The sequence below is a fragment of the Epinephelus moara genome, chromosome 23 (assembly GCF_006386435.1).
Source record: "Epinephelus moara isolate mb chromosome 23, YSFRI_EMoa_1.0, whole genome shotgun sequence".
Lineage (NCBI taxonomy): Eukaryota > Metazoa > Chordata > Actinopteri > Perciformes > Serranidae > Epinephelus > Epinephelus moara.
The window spans coordinates 28245809-28262277 of NC_065528.1; the positions used below are offsets into that span (position 1 = coordinate 28245809).

General features: G+C 41.2%; 1 protein-coding gene across 1 annotated transcript in view; it reads right to left on the reverse strand.

Moving 5' to 3' along the window:
- Positions 1 to 15753, reverse strand: part of nrip2 (nuclear receptor interacting protein 2) — an 82220-nt gene extending 66467 nt beyond the window's left edge. The window contains exon 1 of the mRNA XM_050036848.1: positions 15128 to 15753. Coding sequence (XP_049892805.1) covers positions 15128 to 15283 — 156 coding nt within the window. The 5' untranslated portion in view covers positions 15284 to 15753. The remainder of the gene's footprint in view (positions 1 to 15127) is intronic.
- Positions 15754 to 16469: the final 716 nt, after the last annotated feature.

A 16469-nucleotide genomic window follows, 5' to 3' on the forward strand; every position in this document is an offset into this window, starting at 1 on the left:
TCCCGCGCGGAAAACAAGGGATGTCTCGGTAAAAAACACCCGCTTTTCATGCCACTATTCCCGCTGGAAACACAGTGATGTCTCGGTAAAAAACACCCGCTTTTCATGCCACTATTCCCGCTGGAAACACAGTGATGTCTCGGTAAAAAAACACCCGCTTTTCATGCCACTATTCCCACTGGAAACACAGTGATGTCTCGGTAAAAAAACACCCACTTTTCATGCAACTATTCCCACTGGAAACACAGTGATGTCTCGGTAAAAACAAATGCCACTCATGATACTATCCCAGCAGGAAACACAGCAAAGTCTTGTAAAAAACACCCACTTTTCATGCCACTATTCCCGCTGGAAACACAGCGATGTCTCAGTAAAAACAAATGCCACTCATGATACTATCCCAGCAGGAAACACAGCAAAGTCTTGTAAAAAACAATCCCTTTTCATGCAACTATTCCCACTGGAAACACAGTGATGTCTCGGTAAAAAACAAATGCTATTCATGCTACTATCCCAGCAGGAAACACAGCAAAGTTCCTGTAAAAAACAACCCCTATTTGTGCCACTATTCCCACTGGAAACACAGTGATGTTTCGGTAAAAAACACCCGCTTTTCATGCCACTATTCCCGCTGGTAACACTGTGATGTCTCAGTAAAATACAAATGCCACTCATGATACTATCCCAGCAGGAAACACAGCAATGTCTTGTAAAAAACAATCCCTTTTTGTGTAACTATTCCCGTTGGAAACACAGTGATGTCTCGGTAAAAAATGAATGCTATTAGTGCTGCTATCCCAGCAGGAAACACAGCAAAGTTCCTGTAAAAAACAACCCCTATTTGTGCCACTATTCCCACTGGAAACACAGCAATGTCAGTAAAAAACAATCGCTTTTCTAGCCACTGTTCCCACTGGAAACACAGTGAAGTCTCAGTAAAAAACAATCACTTTTCATGCTACTATCCAAGCAGAAAACACAGCAATGTCTTGTAAAAAACAATCCCTTTTTGCGCCACTATTCCCACTGGAAACACAGTGATGTCTCGGTAAAAACAAATGCCACTCATGATACTATCCCAGCAGGAAACACAGCAAAGTCTTGTAAAAAACAATCCCTTTTCATGCAACTATTCCCACTGGAAACACAGTGATGTCTCGGTAAAAAACAAATGCTATTCATGCTACTATCCCAGCAGGAAACACAGCGAAGTTCCTTTAAAAAACAACCCCTATTTGTGCCACTATTCCCACTGGAAACACAGCAATGTCAGTAAAAAACAATTGCTTTTCTAGCCACTGTTCCCACTGGAAACACAGTGAAGTCTCAGTAAAAAACAATCCTTTTCATGCTACTATCCAAGCAGAAAACACAGCAATGTCTTGTAAAAAACAATCCCTTTTTGTGCCACTATTCCCATTGGACACACAGTGATGTCTCCGTAATAAACAAATGCTATTCATGCTACTATCCCAGCAGGAAACACAGCAATGTTTCTGTGAAAAAAGGACTGCTTTTCATGGCACTTTCCCTGCTGGAAAAAAAACAACAACAGGTTGCTAATGAAAAACTGCTGGAAACACAGAAATGACGCACTAAATCAGAACTGGTAAAGTTGTTTGTTGGTCTTGAACAGTGGGCTGCAGCCTGGCAGGTGTCACACCTAGGTGACAACCCATCCACCATCCCCTCCGCCTCTCGTTGACAGATCAGTTCATATACTACATCACTTTAGAATGGTTGATTATGTATAAAACATGTGAATGTAGCGTATTCATGCTTTGCAGAAACTTACAGTGCCAACATGTTTAATTGGATGAGTTTCATTCAAGGGTTTGATGACCTAAATATTTTGCAAAAGGCTTATCTAACCTGACAAAGACTAAAATTGTAGGAAAACAATTAAGACTTAAAATGTTTGGAATGCAAATAGAAATAATAATATAAAAAAATAACTGAATATATGAAGGAAGCTTCAACACAGAAACACAGAAATGATAGTGTTGCCCTTTAAAGCATCCATTTGGGGTCAATTGCCACAACCTTGCTGCTTGAAAGTCATCTTTCCTCTCCTGCATTTATCTCCCTGGTTTTGGGCTCAGCTGTGTGGAGCAAATTTTGAGTGTGTACAGTAGGAAACTGTGAGATTACACAGTGGTTACACAATAACTTGGTGATGCTGAGCTCAGGTGTTAGTGTAACTGGGCTCAGATGTTTCCATACCCAACCCCCCATGCACACACACACACACACACACACACACACACACACACACACACACACACACACACACCACACACACACACACACATACAGTACATACTATTCCCTCTTGTTCACCCTTCTCTTTATTTTATCTACTCAAAGCCCTACACTGTGTTACATAAAACAGCCTCAGTAAACCGTGTGTCCTCCATGACCCCATCTTCAATCTAATCGTCTCTTTCCTTCCCCTCCATCGCTCTGCGTTGCAGCCGTGGATTTTGCCCTTTTCATGCTCACTGCTCCTCTTACTCTGCAGCACAACATGGCTGGAGTGATGCTGCTGCTGAGAGTGAGAGGACCTCGGGCTAAAGAGCAGCAAAACAAACTCGCTCTTATGTAACGCTGGCTCTGCTGCTGAATTACACACTGGACAGGACAGACCAGATAGAAATAAAGAGGAAGAAAGATGACGTTACAGTCCAAAGGTCTGTGTGTGGAAAACCGAGACAATCTAAAACGATTCACCCATTTTTACAAATTCAGAGGTCGCAGACAATTCATGTGAATATCTAAAAGAATGGCTTGACATTTTGGGAAACATGCTTATCCGCTTTCTTACAGAGAGTTCGGTGAGTCAATTGCTACCACTCCCATATCTCTGGAGCCAGGAGGCAGTTAGCTTAGCTTAGCACAGACTGGAAACATGGCGATATAGATGGGGAAACAGCTTACTAACTTAATCTTGCTATAATTTAATTGATTACGCTTGTTTGGCCTTTAAAATGACAGAAAATAGAGAAAAATGCCTATAGCAATTTCCCAGAGTCTGGAGAACAGGGTCGTTGTCACATTCATTAGATCTTGCTTCCTAGAAGGCACCGTTAAAAAATGTTGCTCCAGAATTGGGGTCAGAGGTCACCTACAGGGTCATTTCAGGAGTAAGACAATTGTGAATATACAGCTCCTCTGTGTTTCTCTTCGAGGCTTTTACACAGTGGGTTTATAATGAAACTATTATACTATTAAAAAGTATGATTTTTAGCTAGGCTGCAACATTGGGTTGTTAGCTTCGTCGCGTAAAAATTCCAGTGGGAGATGCTTGTCACATCCTCTGTAGGGTTGGTTGTCACAAAAATGCATTTATATAAATGATATGATGCAGGAGATGCATTTCAGTTGAATATATCTTTTTAAATTCATTTTTAAAATTGCCTCAATTTAAAGTATGTGACTACCAACCCTATGACGGGGATGATTGTCACAAGTGCACATGACGTATTTGACAGTCCATATTTTTTGACCAGAATAGGCTTAAAGGGATATTTCTGATGTTTTTAAGTGAGGTTGTATGGGGTATTTATCCATAGACAGTATATTACAAACAGTAGATGTCAGTCAGTTTGGAGAAGCAGGCTGGAGTCCAACATAGAAGCTAAGCAGATAAAAAACAATGACTGACCAGCTCTAAAAGTCCATGGTATAGGTATAGCCCTACTTAGTCTGTGTGGGTGGAATTTCGCTGCATAGATCAGCCTCTCATTGGGCGGAACGAGCCACCCGCTGAAGTCCCGCCCTACCACCTCCGGTNGAGTCGACCCAGCCAGACCTTTCTTTTCTTGAGAAAGGTCTGGTGAGCGAGACTAAGCCCTACTAGACCCAAAACCACGTTGACAGAAATTGCAAATAAAAATGACGTAAATGTTTACTAATAATAATTCACATATTTAGTAACAAGAAAAAACTTTGAATGCCAAATAAACAGAAAGGGAACAGCGGTGAAAAATCTAAGATATGAATGACAAGGACAAAAAACAATATGTGGAAGCTAAGCAGTCCACTGCTGTGCAGGGAGCAGCAATAAAACATATATTTTAGCCACCTTAAAAAAGTCCCACTTAAAAAAATCAATATCAGTTCAAGTGTATGCTATATTTAGACTATTTTTCACAACTTAACCTTAATAATTTCCAGCTGGAAAATGAAGCTGTTATATCACTCTCTTCAAGGCCAGACTCCATTGAGAAAAACAGTGATTTAACATTGCTGAACACAGGAGCTGCTGGTCTACCACTGGCTCAAATCATTTTTTTGTTGTGTGTTATTGTGTGACTTCTGTGTTTTAAAGGATTAGCTCAGATTCATTTAAGTCACACAATAACCAAAAACTAACTAACTGATCACTGCAGCAATAGACCAGCAGCTCCTGTATTCACCAAACTAAAATTACTGTTTTCTCAGTGGAGTCTGGTGGCTTTGACAAAAGCATAGATGGGAAGCTGAAGCTGTTAATGGCCTTGAAACGGGCCGTCTGACGTAAAGGAAAAGAGGTGAAAATATATAAATATAGCAATGTGAGGATTTATGGGAGTTATGGAATTGAAATAAAGTCTAGGTTTCCAAAATAACTACATTACGCCTTCTTTTGCAAATCTCAGATAATGTCTTCTTCATCTTAATAGACAAATACCACCCTTCTATAGTAATGAATCATGTCATTTTTGGGTGGAACTGATCGCTTATTGTTAAAGATCAGTGTCTGACATTTACGGTATGACCTTCGGAGGCCTCAAGCCAAAAAGAAAACAGTTGTTTTCAAGCAAGACTGTAATAAGATAAAAAAAGATATGAGAATATAACTGGGTAATGGAAAAAAAACAGAGATTGATTTATAGCCAGACGTCCTACAGACAACAAATGGATCTGGCAGCCTTCTCCAGATGATCTCATCTTTTGTCTGTGAGGGTTCGGCCACCTCAGAAACACATCATGCCTTCCTTTCATTTGGTCCGTGTCTATTCAGAGCCCGAATGATGTAGCTGGCTGTGTGCACAGAGGAGATACAGGCATGGCCGAGGACTGCTGGCAATTTCCACTCCTCCCTCAAGTTCTCGACGCTATTCTGACATGGAAAATCGCTTGTTACAGATGCCATGCGAGTCGTGTTGTGTTCCCCACGGCCACGTCGGTGCCACAGATTGTGTTTTAGATAACTGCTGAGACGAGCTTCGTTCTGTCTTCAAGGAGAAGATAATTGGTATTATGATAAGAGGGTTTTCAGACCCCTGCAGGTTGAGTCACACGCTGCTGATGAATGAGTCGAACAATACGCTCCTTGAATCTAATAGAGTTTTGGGGAATATTCTTGTCGTGACTTATTTTATCTTTAATAGTGTTAAGATGTGCAGTTTGGACTCATCTCTGCTGCCTGAGAAACTCTGGCTATAATCACAGGATTAAGAAGCCGTGCATGTGTCTCTGTGAGCCTAGACCATAGATAATAGACCATTAATAATAACGAGATACTGGATGGCAAAATGGTGCCTGTTCATTCCTATGGAATTGCTCGCCTGTTGCATACACCGAAAAAGTTTTCTAGCTTCCGGGTTTACTTCCATGATATGCAGCCCATAGAAAATGCACACTTCTGTCTCCCCCACTGGCTAAGCACGTGAGTTCTTGCTTGGCTCATAGGCTTAACATTGCGATGACATCATAGTTTTTTAAAAATCATTTTCTCGACTCGAGGAAAGTTTCACAAATATACAACTTTCACAGATCAATCATTCATAATAGAAAGAATCACAATAAACCTTGTTTGTCAGTTCAAGGTGATTTTTTTTTTTTTTTTTTGCTGCAATACCGCGACTGACCACTGGGAGAAATTAGCTGCAAAGCTAAGCAGCGTTCCTGGGAGCTGGTTTGTACTTGCACAGCTTTAACCTTCTGGTCCCGCTCGGACGGAAAACGTCCTTTTCAGTCATTTTTTGATAACTTTGGCTGTGTTCATGCATATAGCATGAAATTTGGTCAGAAACCTTATTTTTGGTGATATTTTGAAATTTTAAAGCTGCTCCTAAATCAGGCCTAAAATACACACGGCAACCTTTTATGACACCTCGCCCTCTCGGACGAAAACCGCCCCCATCGAAACCCATTAAAACGACATTTTTCAATTTACATAAAAATCGTGATTTTTTTTCTGTCTCTGGCAGTCAGGTTGGTTAGAAAGACCCAAGAATGGTAAAAAAAAAAACAAAAAAAAAAAACAGATGGGGCCAATTTCCATTTTTGGGGCCCTGCTGTATTTTCAATACAATTCCTGGTTTGGCCACTTGAAGCACTATAGGCCCCTAACAGGGAGGGCAAAGGCAGAGTAGATCAAAAATGGTCTTGCTGTGCTCATAAGGATGTGACAGTGTGGTTTGTATAAAAATATTGCAATATTAGTTTGTGTGTGTGTGTGTGTGTGTGTGTGTACATGGACTCAAAATGCACAATGTCAAATCCTTATGTGAAAATATAGCTAAATGTAAAACCATAAATTCCATATTTGTTCATCACATTCTCATGGCAACTTAGAAACATGAATTTGATGATATTAGTCATGCATTCCAGAGTTAGGGGATCAAAATGGAAGTTTTTACTAAAATCCAGCTGAATCATACCTTTTCTCCTGCTTCCCCAGCAGAGCAAACACACTAAATAATAAGCAGTAAAATTGCCTGTATTTTTCTCCTATTTTTTCATTATTGGGGTTTGGGAGCCATTGCTGCAAAAAAAATTAAAATAAATGCTAGGTTAGTGTTGATATGGATGTATGGGGGCTGTGGCTGTATAGATACTACAAAAATATTGTGTGTCTGTGTGTGTGTGTGTGTGTGTGCATTTACATATGTGTAATTGTGTAGCTAAAAATTGCAAATTATGAGCTGCAGGTTGCTGCAAGGTTACATTACTGTTTTCTCCATCTCGCTCTCTCTCTCGCTCTCATACATACACACACACACACACACACACACACAATGAATATTTGGTATGTATAATCCGAGTAGGAGTTGCACAATGAATATTTGGTATGTATAATCCGAGTAGGAGTTGGTTAAAAGATTTAAGCAAAATAAAAAGTAGAAAAAATATTAATATTTAATATTTTTATGGTTGTTTTTCAACAAGGACAAAAAACGTCCTAAAGGGGAAAGGTGTCAGTGTTTATTAAAAAATTGAAACTGCACAAAAAAATAATAATGCATCAAAATTGGTTTTGTTAGTAATCATTCACATATCCCAGACTGTGATAATTAGAAAAACAAATTCCATCCAACATTTATTATATAGAAAGTAATTCATAATTCATGTTTTTTTCATAAAAGTAACAGTGACTTCATGTAAAGAAAATGGAATATAAAGGGTTAAAAATCCTCAAAATGAATGAATATTTGGTATGTATAATCTGAGCAGGAGTTGGTTAAAAGATTTAAGCAAAAAAAAGTAGAAAAAATATTAATATTTAATATTTTTATGGTTGTTTTTCAACAAGGACGAAAAACATCCCGAAGGGGACAGGTGTGATTTTTTTATAAGGGGGACCAGAAGGTTAAGCTAAATGCTAACATTAGCATGCTAAAATGCCCACAATGACAATGCTAACATAAAAAGGTTTTACAGTTATTCTCCCAATCATATCATTTGCCAACTATTTTTGATTATTGACTGATTATTTTTGTCTATGAAATGTCTTAAAGAAGTCCTAGGTGAGTAGGTGACATCTTCAAATTGCTTGTTGTGTCCGACCAACACCATTTCAGGATGCTGCACTGGCATAGTGCGTTTATTTAAAGAGACTGCATGTAAACGTTAAATTTCCTGTAAAAACAGAAGTGTATTTTGAAGGAAGACAATGCATGTAACAGGCAGAACTTGACACTGCGTCCCAGAACGTCAACAATCAACACACCCAGGGTACCTTTTGCGTCGTATGTGTTGACATGGAAAGTCCATGACCAAATGTTGATATGTGACAAGGTCGGAGTGAGAACATGTTAGCTTCACAGCCTCGTTGTGGTGGCAACATTATAGTAATTCGACCGTAGTGAAATCCATTAACAGCCTAACAGTAGCTTTTTACCTGTGACGATTGCTTTACGCTTCAGAAATCATAAAAATTGACGTTATCTTACTGTGTCATAGACTTTGGTTTGCCATAGAGCTTATTTTCGGCAGTATTCCAAAATCCAGTGGAAAAAATCCTGTTCAACCAGGAGACTGCACTCGACAAAAGTCATGAAGATTGGGGACCATGAATGTGTGTGCCAATTGTAATGGCAGTCCATCAGGTAGTTCTCTAAATAAGAGGGGTAGAAGTAAGACAGAGTCCTTTGCAACAGTCTGGGTTTGATTCCGATCCGTGGCCCATTGCTGCACGTCATCCTCTATTCTCTTACCCACCTTTCCTGTCTCTCTATAGCTGTCCTTTCAAAACAAGGCGACATAAATGCAGAGAAAATAATCTTAAAAAATATATATATTTCAGTCTGGATCAATGTGGTGCAACAACATTGCCATCCATTAAGCAATGCTACTAGCATGCCTAAAAAGTCCGACAGAGAAGTGTGTAATAGCCCTCCTTAAACGACATCTACCTATTAATGCCACACTTGCAGTTTTAAATAATATGTTACCTCTGGGACAGGGTACATATGTATCATTAGCTCACAAAAAATGGGACTCAATCAAAGAAGAAGAAGAAGAAAGGGGAGCAGAATGTTTTTCTAGCCGCAAATGTTTGTATTAAAACCTGGCAGGCATAAATGCATCACAGTGTGTTATCCACAGAGCACAGAGCGCTGCTCATGCTGCTTCACTGTGCCAGAGTGATTGTGCCGAGGTTCTTGGAGAGCTCTGGGGAATCTGGGAAGCTGCCATCAAACCAGAACTGTGTCAGAGGAGAGGTGGAGTAATAAATTGTTAAGATTATTACAGGGAGTTCCTCCACAGTGTATAACAGCTTCGGTTTATAAGGCTTCTAGAGGAAAAGGAAGTGAAGAGGTTGGAGGTGTCTTTCATCCTTATATGTCAACCCTGAAATATGTGTGTGTGTGTCTGAATGTGTAATGACGTCGAGCCCTGCACAGTGTACTGTAACAAGCTTTGACTTGACGTCTCCCTCCTCCCCTCTATGCAAAGTGAAAGACTCTGAATCTTTCATGACCCTGTCGATGATGAATTTTCTTTTCAAGGCTGCACTTAATGACATACAGTAGAGAACACAATGTAGTGCATTAGTGCAGGAAATGGTGGTCATTTATTCGGAGTCAAATCGCAAATTATGGATAAGGTTGACATTAAAATTGATAATTGACAGCCAATATGCAGCCGTCCTCTGCGGTGCTGACATGAGTAGTTCGTTAATCAGTTAGTGGATCAACAGAAAATTATTTGTTTAATGGTGTCTGTTTCTTTAGTAGCTGTTTTTACACAGAAATCATGCCATAGCACCTCAAAGAAGTCCCTTCTTCATGCTGCTTTTGCATTTTTACACAGTACCAAACAACAGCGTTCGCACCAGTGTGTGATTTTAGACAGGATGCAGGCATCGCAGAACCAGAAGAGGATCTGCATCTGCAGCGCTTTCTAAACAATAATGATGGCAAAACACGGCAATGACAATCATTAAGCATCCCTGTTATATGGCAGCCAATCTCGTCCTCTGATCTGAGGGTAAGGAGCTTCTGGACCTTGGTGTTTCCCCAGATTTCACATCTTAGGCCGCTGTTCTTCTTCTTGGAGTTAGCTGCTAACTGATAACAGCTACTTTTTAAATCCACCATGCTGGGTGGCACGCATAACACATCTTCAGAACGTTTCACATCCCTGCTGCCCATGGTCCCGTTTATACAGACATCGTTTCGGCGCTGTTACTACCTCTGTTTTCGGCTCAGACGTGAGACAACTCTGTCCCCTCATTTCACGATCATGTCTTACATACAGAACAACAAGGTGGCATAATGCCGTGAAATTCATGCCTTGAAGGGGCAGTGTAAAAGGGGCTAATGTGAAGATAGAAGAAGACATCTGAAGACATCACTTAAGACATTAAACTAGCACTAAATCAATGATTCTCAAAGTGGGGTTTGGGACATCCATGAAACTGTCAGGGAGTCCATTAGAAGTTTTTTAGATTCATTAATTTAAATGATGAATATATAAATTTAATTTAGTTTTTTTAAACTAAAGGCTTTATAATTAAACATTATTAACATTTTTTAATCTAAAATAGTTCTAGATGCACTTCAGATAAACTCTTTTCTCTTGGTTTGCTTTTGATATTTTGTTTAGGTACAGTGTTAGTTGCAGTTAACTGAACTGATGTCTGCTGCGTTATTTTATGGGTTTTCTGTGTTGACATAGTGCAAATATTTTTAATATATATCTTTTCTAATACATTTCAGTTGTTGTTTTTTACTCACATAACTAAGATGAGAGACGTGTAATTCATTCCAAGGGACACACATGAGGGGTTCCACAGTATATTCTCTAACTTATAATTGGTCCTTGAGAACCAACTGAGAACTCTGGACTAAATTAATAATAAATAATTAATCCTTTTATCAAGCAGATAATCAGCAGATTAATCTCTAATTAAAATAATGGTCAGTTCAGCTCTCTTTTTCAAACAGCAATCTACCAATCTACATATCATAACTCTGTTTACAGGTGTTGGGCAGTACGACTGAAGAGCTTTTCCACTGGCAATTTTGGCTGCGCTGAGTCAAACCATGCTGTCGTGATTTGTGTGTACATTACTAGGGTTGGGTACCGTTCATAATTGAACCGATACGGTACCGGTACCGGTATCTGGAATTCGGTACCGGTACCAAACAGTACCTTATTTTGGTACTTTTTAAAGCTTAAACTTCTCAGTTTCAACATTTTATTGAGAACATTTAGGAACAGTGCTGCACGTTAACTTTTGTCTACACATTTTTTTTGTCGCCATTGTTGCTGAGTCTGAGCGAGTCATGCGCTCTCGCTCCACCTCAGGTACCGAAATTTGGCACCGATTCATTTTAAGTGAATCGGTACTCGGTAGTACCGACGTGAATCGGTACCAAGTACAAAAAGTACCGAGTTTCGGTACCCAGCTCTATCCATTACTGGTTTAAACACATCCAGTTGTGCCAAGTTCAACTTCAACTTTATTTATGTCCCCAAGGGGCAATTGATTTTGCAGCAAAGACTAAAACAGATGGGTACAGTACATACATACACATAAATAGCACATTCCCAAAACACAGTGGGCACTAAATAAATCAACAGCAGTGGCCAAGTTCACAGCATGGCTCACCTCAATTGATATATCAAAAAAAAAGCAAGAACAATACATAGAAACATGAGAGTATAAATACACTGAATATAAAGTGCGACATGTAACTCCTCCACAGCCAGGTAGGGGCTAGTTACCTCCCCTCTGGCCTGAATTAAGGATGGAGATGGCTGAAGGGATAAACAAGTGCTTGTACCTGTTTGTCTTAACAGGAGGGAACCTGAACCTGCAGCCAGAGGGTAAAGACTGAAATTCATTGAACAGGGGGTGGGTGGCATCAGGCAGGATGCTTCTAGCTTTCCTCCCCACCTGTCTAGTGAACAGATCAGACAACAGACTCTGTTGCACTCCCAGAATCTTGCTGCTCAAATTAACTATCCTGTTAAGTGAATTCTTTGCCTTGACACTGAGGTTCCCATTCCAGCACAATAATGAAAATGTGAGCACAGACTCAATACATGATTTGTAGAAAAGGGTCATGAGGGTCCTATCCACTTGAAAAAAAGACAGTTTCCTAAGACAATACAAATATTGCTGACCCTTCTTGCACAACATGTCAGTGTTGTCATTAAAATTCATGTTCATATCAATGAAAGTCCCCAGGTACTTGTACCTCTCCACCGACTCGACCACCTGACCCTTAATAATAGTCGGGGAGGATGAAGGCTGCTGCCTGAAGTCAATAGACATGTCCTTTGTAATGGAGATATTTAGTTGCAGAAAGGAGTCATCACACCACTGTACAAATTCATCGACCACAGGACCATGATTACTTTTACTGTTGTGGAGGAGGCTGACGATAACCGAATCATCAGCAAATTTTAGGATGAATCTATCGTCATACTGACTCCGACAGTCATTGGTGTACAGTATGTACAGTAGTAGTGGACGCAGCCTTGGGGTGAACTGGTAGATGAAGTTAAAACATCAGACACATGCCCGTTCACTTTTACTCTCGGAGTTCTGTTTGTTAAAAAACCGAGTATCCATCCCACAACATTAAAATCTATAAGTTAAAATTATTAACAAGTTTGTCAATTAAAATATGAGGTTGGATGGTATTAAAAGCTGACGAAAAATTCAACATCTTTAGTACAGAGCCTTTCTCTGACCAGAACACGGTCAAAGCGGACCGGCGCATCAAATCCATCCAGGGAAAGATCTGCATCCGAGTCTCGATCCGTAAGCCATGATTCCGTAATGGCCAAAAGACATGCATCCCTGAAATCATGTTGGAATCTTACAAGGGCTTGCAGCTCATCAACTTTATTCCTTAGTGATTGTGCATTAGATCATAGACAGCAGCGGGATACGGGTGAGGGGTAGCTTGCGCAGCCTTCGTCGAGCACCGCCCCTTCTGCCTCGCTTCCTCGTTTTGCAAGAGAAAGCGCCGCTGAAGTTTCCATAAGACTTTGTTATCTCTCCACAAGAATCCCCGCATTGCAAAATAAGATCCAGCTCTCCACAAGAATCCCCGCATTGCAAAATAAGATCCAGGGGAGGATTGGCCGGTGGAGGATTTCTCCACTGAAGAAGAAACTCCCTGCTGTACTGGATCCGAGGGGTCTGGAGACCTTGGGCGAGGAAAAACGCCATCCACAGCAGAAACACCACTGCAAGCTCCATTGCTNGTGAGGGGTAGCTTGCGCAGCCTTCGTCGAGCACCGCCCCTTCTGCCTCGCTTCCTCGTTTTGCAAGAGAAAGCGCCGCTGAAATTTCCATAAGACTTTGTTATCTCTCCACAAGAATCCCCGCATTGCAAAATAAGATCCAGGGGAGGATTGGCTGGTGGAGGATTTCTCCACTGAAGAAGAAACTCCCTGCTGTACTGGATCCGAGGGGTCTGGAGACCTTGGGTGAGGAAAAACGCCATCCACAGCAGAAACACCACTGCAAGCTCCATTGCTTTCCAGACAACACAAAAACTCGCAACCAACTGGCCAAGTTGTTGATTACTCACTGTTGTAGATTGCTCACTTTAAAAAGGTACATGAGTGCTACACAACACTACACACAGACACAAAACGCAGACGTGACTTGTCTTGCTGCCAGTCGCCGCACGAGCAGCGCCATGACCTACACCCAAGTTGCACCCAAGATGGACCATCTCAGAGTCGGGTCAAAGCGCGCCCAACCACCTTTAAGCAGGTTGCAGTGACATCAGGCAGGCTTCGTCAACATTAAGTGTCAACATTCTCCATTTTTCAAGCAATAAGCAGTAAATGCCAAAAAAAAAGGGCTACTTCAGCCACTACTAGCATAACCACAGATGTATAAAGAAAAAGGGATACAGCGTTGGAGGCAGGGTCTCATTCATTTGTATGAAAGTTGCTCAAAATTGCTTAGAGTTGCTCAAAAGTTGCATGGCATATGAAGCCAGAAAAGCCTGATTTCTGTAGTATGAAATGACTCAGATCTTCCGCATCTTGGGGCCCATAGAGCAAGTGGCTAACTTCCACCGTTAACTAACTTAGCTCTTTGCTAGTCTCACATAGCTAGACTTATCTCTGCAGCGCTGCGTCAGTGCTAAAGAAAGGTCTAGAATTGCAGATTTTCTTCCTGCTACAGGGGGAAAATGTCCTGACTTGTTTGTATTGCTTTAAACCAATCACAGCCGTCTTGAGCGGCGTTAAGCTCAGGATGCAGTGATGGTGCTCTTGCAAAATAGTGCCAGGGGTGAACTTGCTTTGGTAGAACATTTGCACGTAGGGAGGCAAACACTGTCATTAAATGGCTTCACAAAAGAAAATGCCACAAAAAAAGACAAACATAATTTGGTAATTGGTGATGACTAAACTCTAGCTCTGGAGGAACTCACTGTTCTGCTCGGGCAGAACAAAACAGATGAATGTCAGAGTCCTGCGAAACAGAGTCTGAGCTTTTCTGAGTTGTGTTCACAAGTTGTTTTATTCATTGTAGATCTTGACAGCACTTCAGCAAAACAGTATGGCAGGCGTGCCTTATTGCTCGATCCAAATCTCTGTCAAAATGTGCCATTTTCAGCATGTAAGTTGCTAGCTCTGAGAATGTTGTTATTTCCCATAGCAAAGGGGATTTGGAAACGGCAACATGCAAAAAGCAAAATTAAGGGAGAACGCCGAAATCAGCCGCCCAGTGTCAGGATTATAGCCACAGTCTACATCCAGTGAGTCAGACGAGCCCTCCACTAACTTTACTAAGCATAGAATTTATTTAATTTTTAATTTTCAGCTCTTCTAGACTTTCGAAATGTTATCAGACCGCATGGATTGATCCTGATAGTGGAACGAGTCATTTCACAGGGGCTATGAAGCTCAAAGATACCAATCCACTGATTTACAGACGTGTCTTTCCCATTGTAAGTCTATGGAAACAATCATTTCGGGCCTCGTGGCATCACGTGATGGACCCAGACGTTGTAATTCCATATTTGGCCACTATGTAAAATTGGCTTCAAAGACTAGCACTGCTCTGTAAATCTCAGAATGATCTGTTAGGTGTAAAATTGCATTGTGGGTAATGTATGTGCCAGGTTTTGACAGGGGATCAGAATTCAAGGAGGAAACAAAATATCTCTGGCTCTGCTGCATCACCTTAAATATTTTGTTTTTGCTGTCTAACACAAGTCCGACAACGTCACATGAGTGCAATGCTAATTCAGTGAAATTAACCTCTTTAAATATGACATGCTGCTGAAACACCGTACAGAACGGTGCACCTACTTCCACTCAAAGTCAGCCCTTAACGACTGCCAAGCACCTGGCAACACACACAACAGCCTCTCCAATCAAGTCAATCATGACCTGATTGTCTCAAGCGCCTCATTTAAAGTCCACTCACCAAGTCTTTGGATGTGCCCAGTCTCTTCAGCCCGTCCAGGGGCAGGAGGTCAGCCGAGTCCTTGTGTGTGAACTGCGTGGCCTGCTTGAGACGCCTCTGCTGGTGCAGGATGGCTTTATCCCGGATGGCTAGCTCACCTTTCTTCGCCTCACTCATGGTCTCTGGACTGTAAAGCAGTCTTTTTCGGAGACTATAACCTCACAGCAGCAGCAGCAGCAGCAGCACTGGGAGCTCTCTGCGGACAGAGACACACTGGATATCCGAGGCAGCTTATTAGGGATTGCTCTTTAGTTCCTTTTTAAGCAACAAAATAAACCTGCAAATGTTGCCTCTTCCACCCTGTGTTGCCCTTTCTGAAATGTCCTTCCCTCTGGGCTTGCTGCTTGCTGATTGTAGTCCTTGGCATGTATTTGTCTCAGCAGATTTAGGTGCTATTGTCCTGTCCTGGATGTTCCTCTGATGTAGACATGCATCTTCCTCACAATGTCAAGATCTGTTCTGTCTCTCTTACAGAGGCTGAGTGAGGCTGAGGGGTAGGTGTGACTGAGAGTGTGTTATTTCCCCTCCCCTCAGTGCCGTCTGTCCTTGGATCTCTCTCGCTCTCTCTTTCTCTCTGTTACACTCATATCTCTGCTTTCAGGAGTGTATTCTCTCTCTCTCTCTCTCTCTCTCCTTTCAGCCCTCCTCTTTCCGTCACACACTAAACAGACGCATGCTCACCTCCTGATACAGAGCACATTTATCAGTTGACTCTCAGCTGAGGAAACAAAGACAAAGACAAAGACAGTTAATCTGTGAAAACACTGTCATCATGCAGCTACAATTTGACATCTCTGCATTGTTTAGTCTTTAAAGTGATGCTGCAACACACACACACACACACACACACACACTGCGCCTGTCACTCTGTATCTTGTTCCTAAGCCCATCACAGTTTGCAGGATTAATTCTCTGAGCAGTGATTGGCCTCGGCGGCCCCTACTGTGGAGGTGTGAGAGACATCGCTGTGGTCTGACCCCACACAGAGGATCAATCTGGTCCACTGATAGCAACAATTGATTTCCTCTGCCGCCGTGAATTAAATAAACTCAATTTCAAACCATCCATCCATCTTTCCATCTCTCCGCACCAACAAAAGCTAAAAATATCACACCCACCCTGACCTCTACACGATGACACATTTTTAAAAGCACAATGATTCAGGCTACAGGTTTGAAGGGTTTCATGTGAAACAGGAAACTTAGATAAATGTTCTTTTTTTTTTAATTCAGAAAAAGCATATCATAAAAAGGCACAGACAAAATGTAAGACAGTATAATTGGTTTCAAATATATGCTATTTA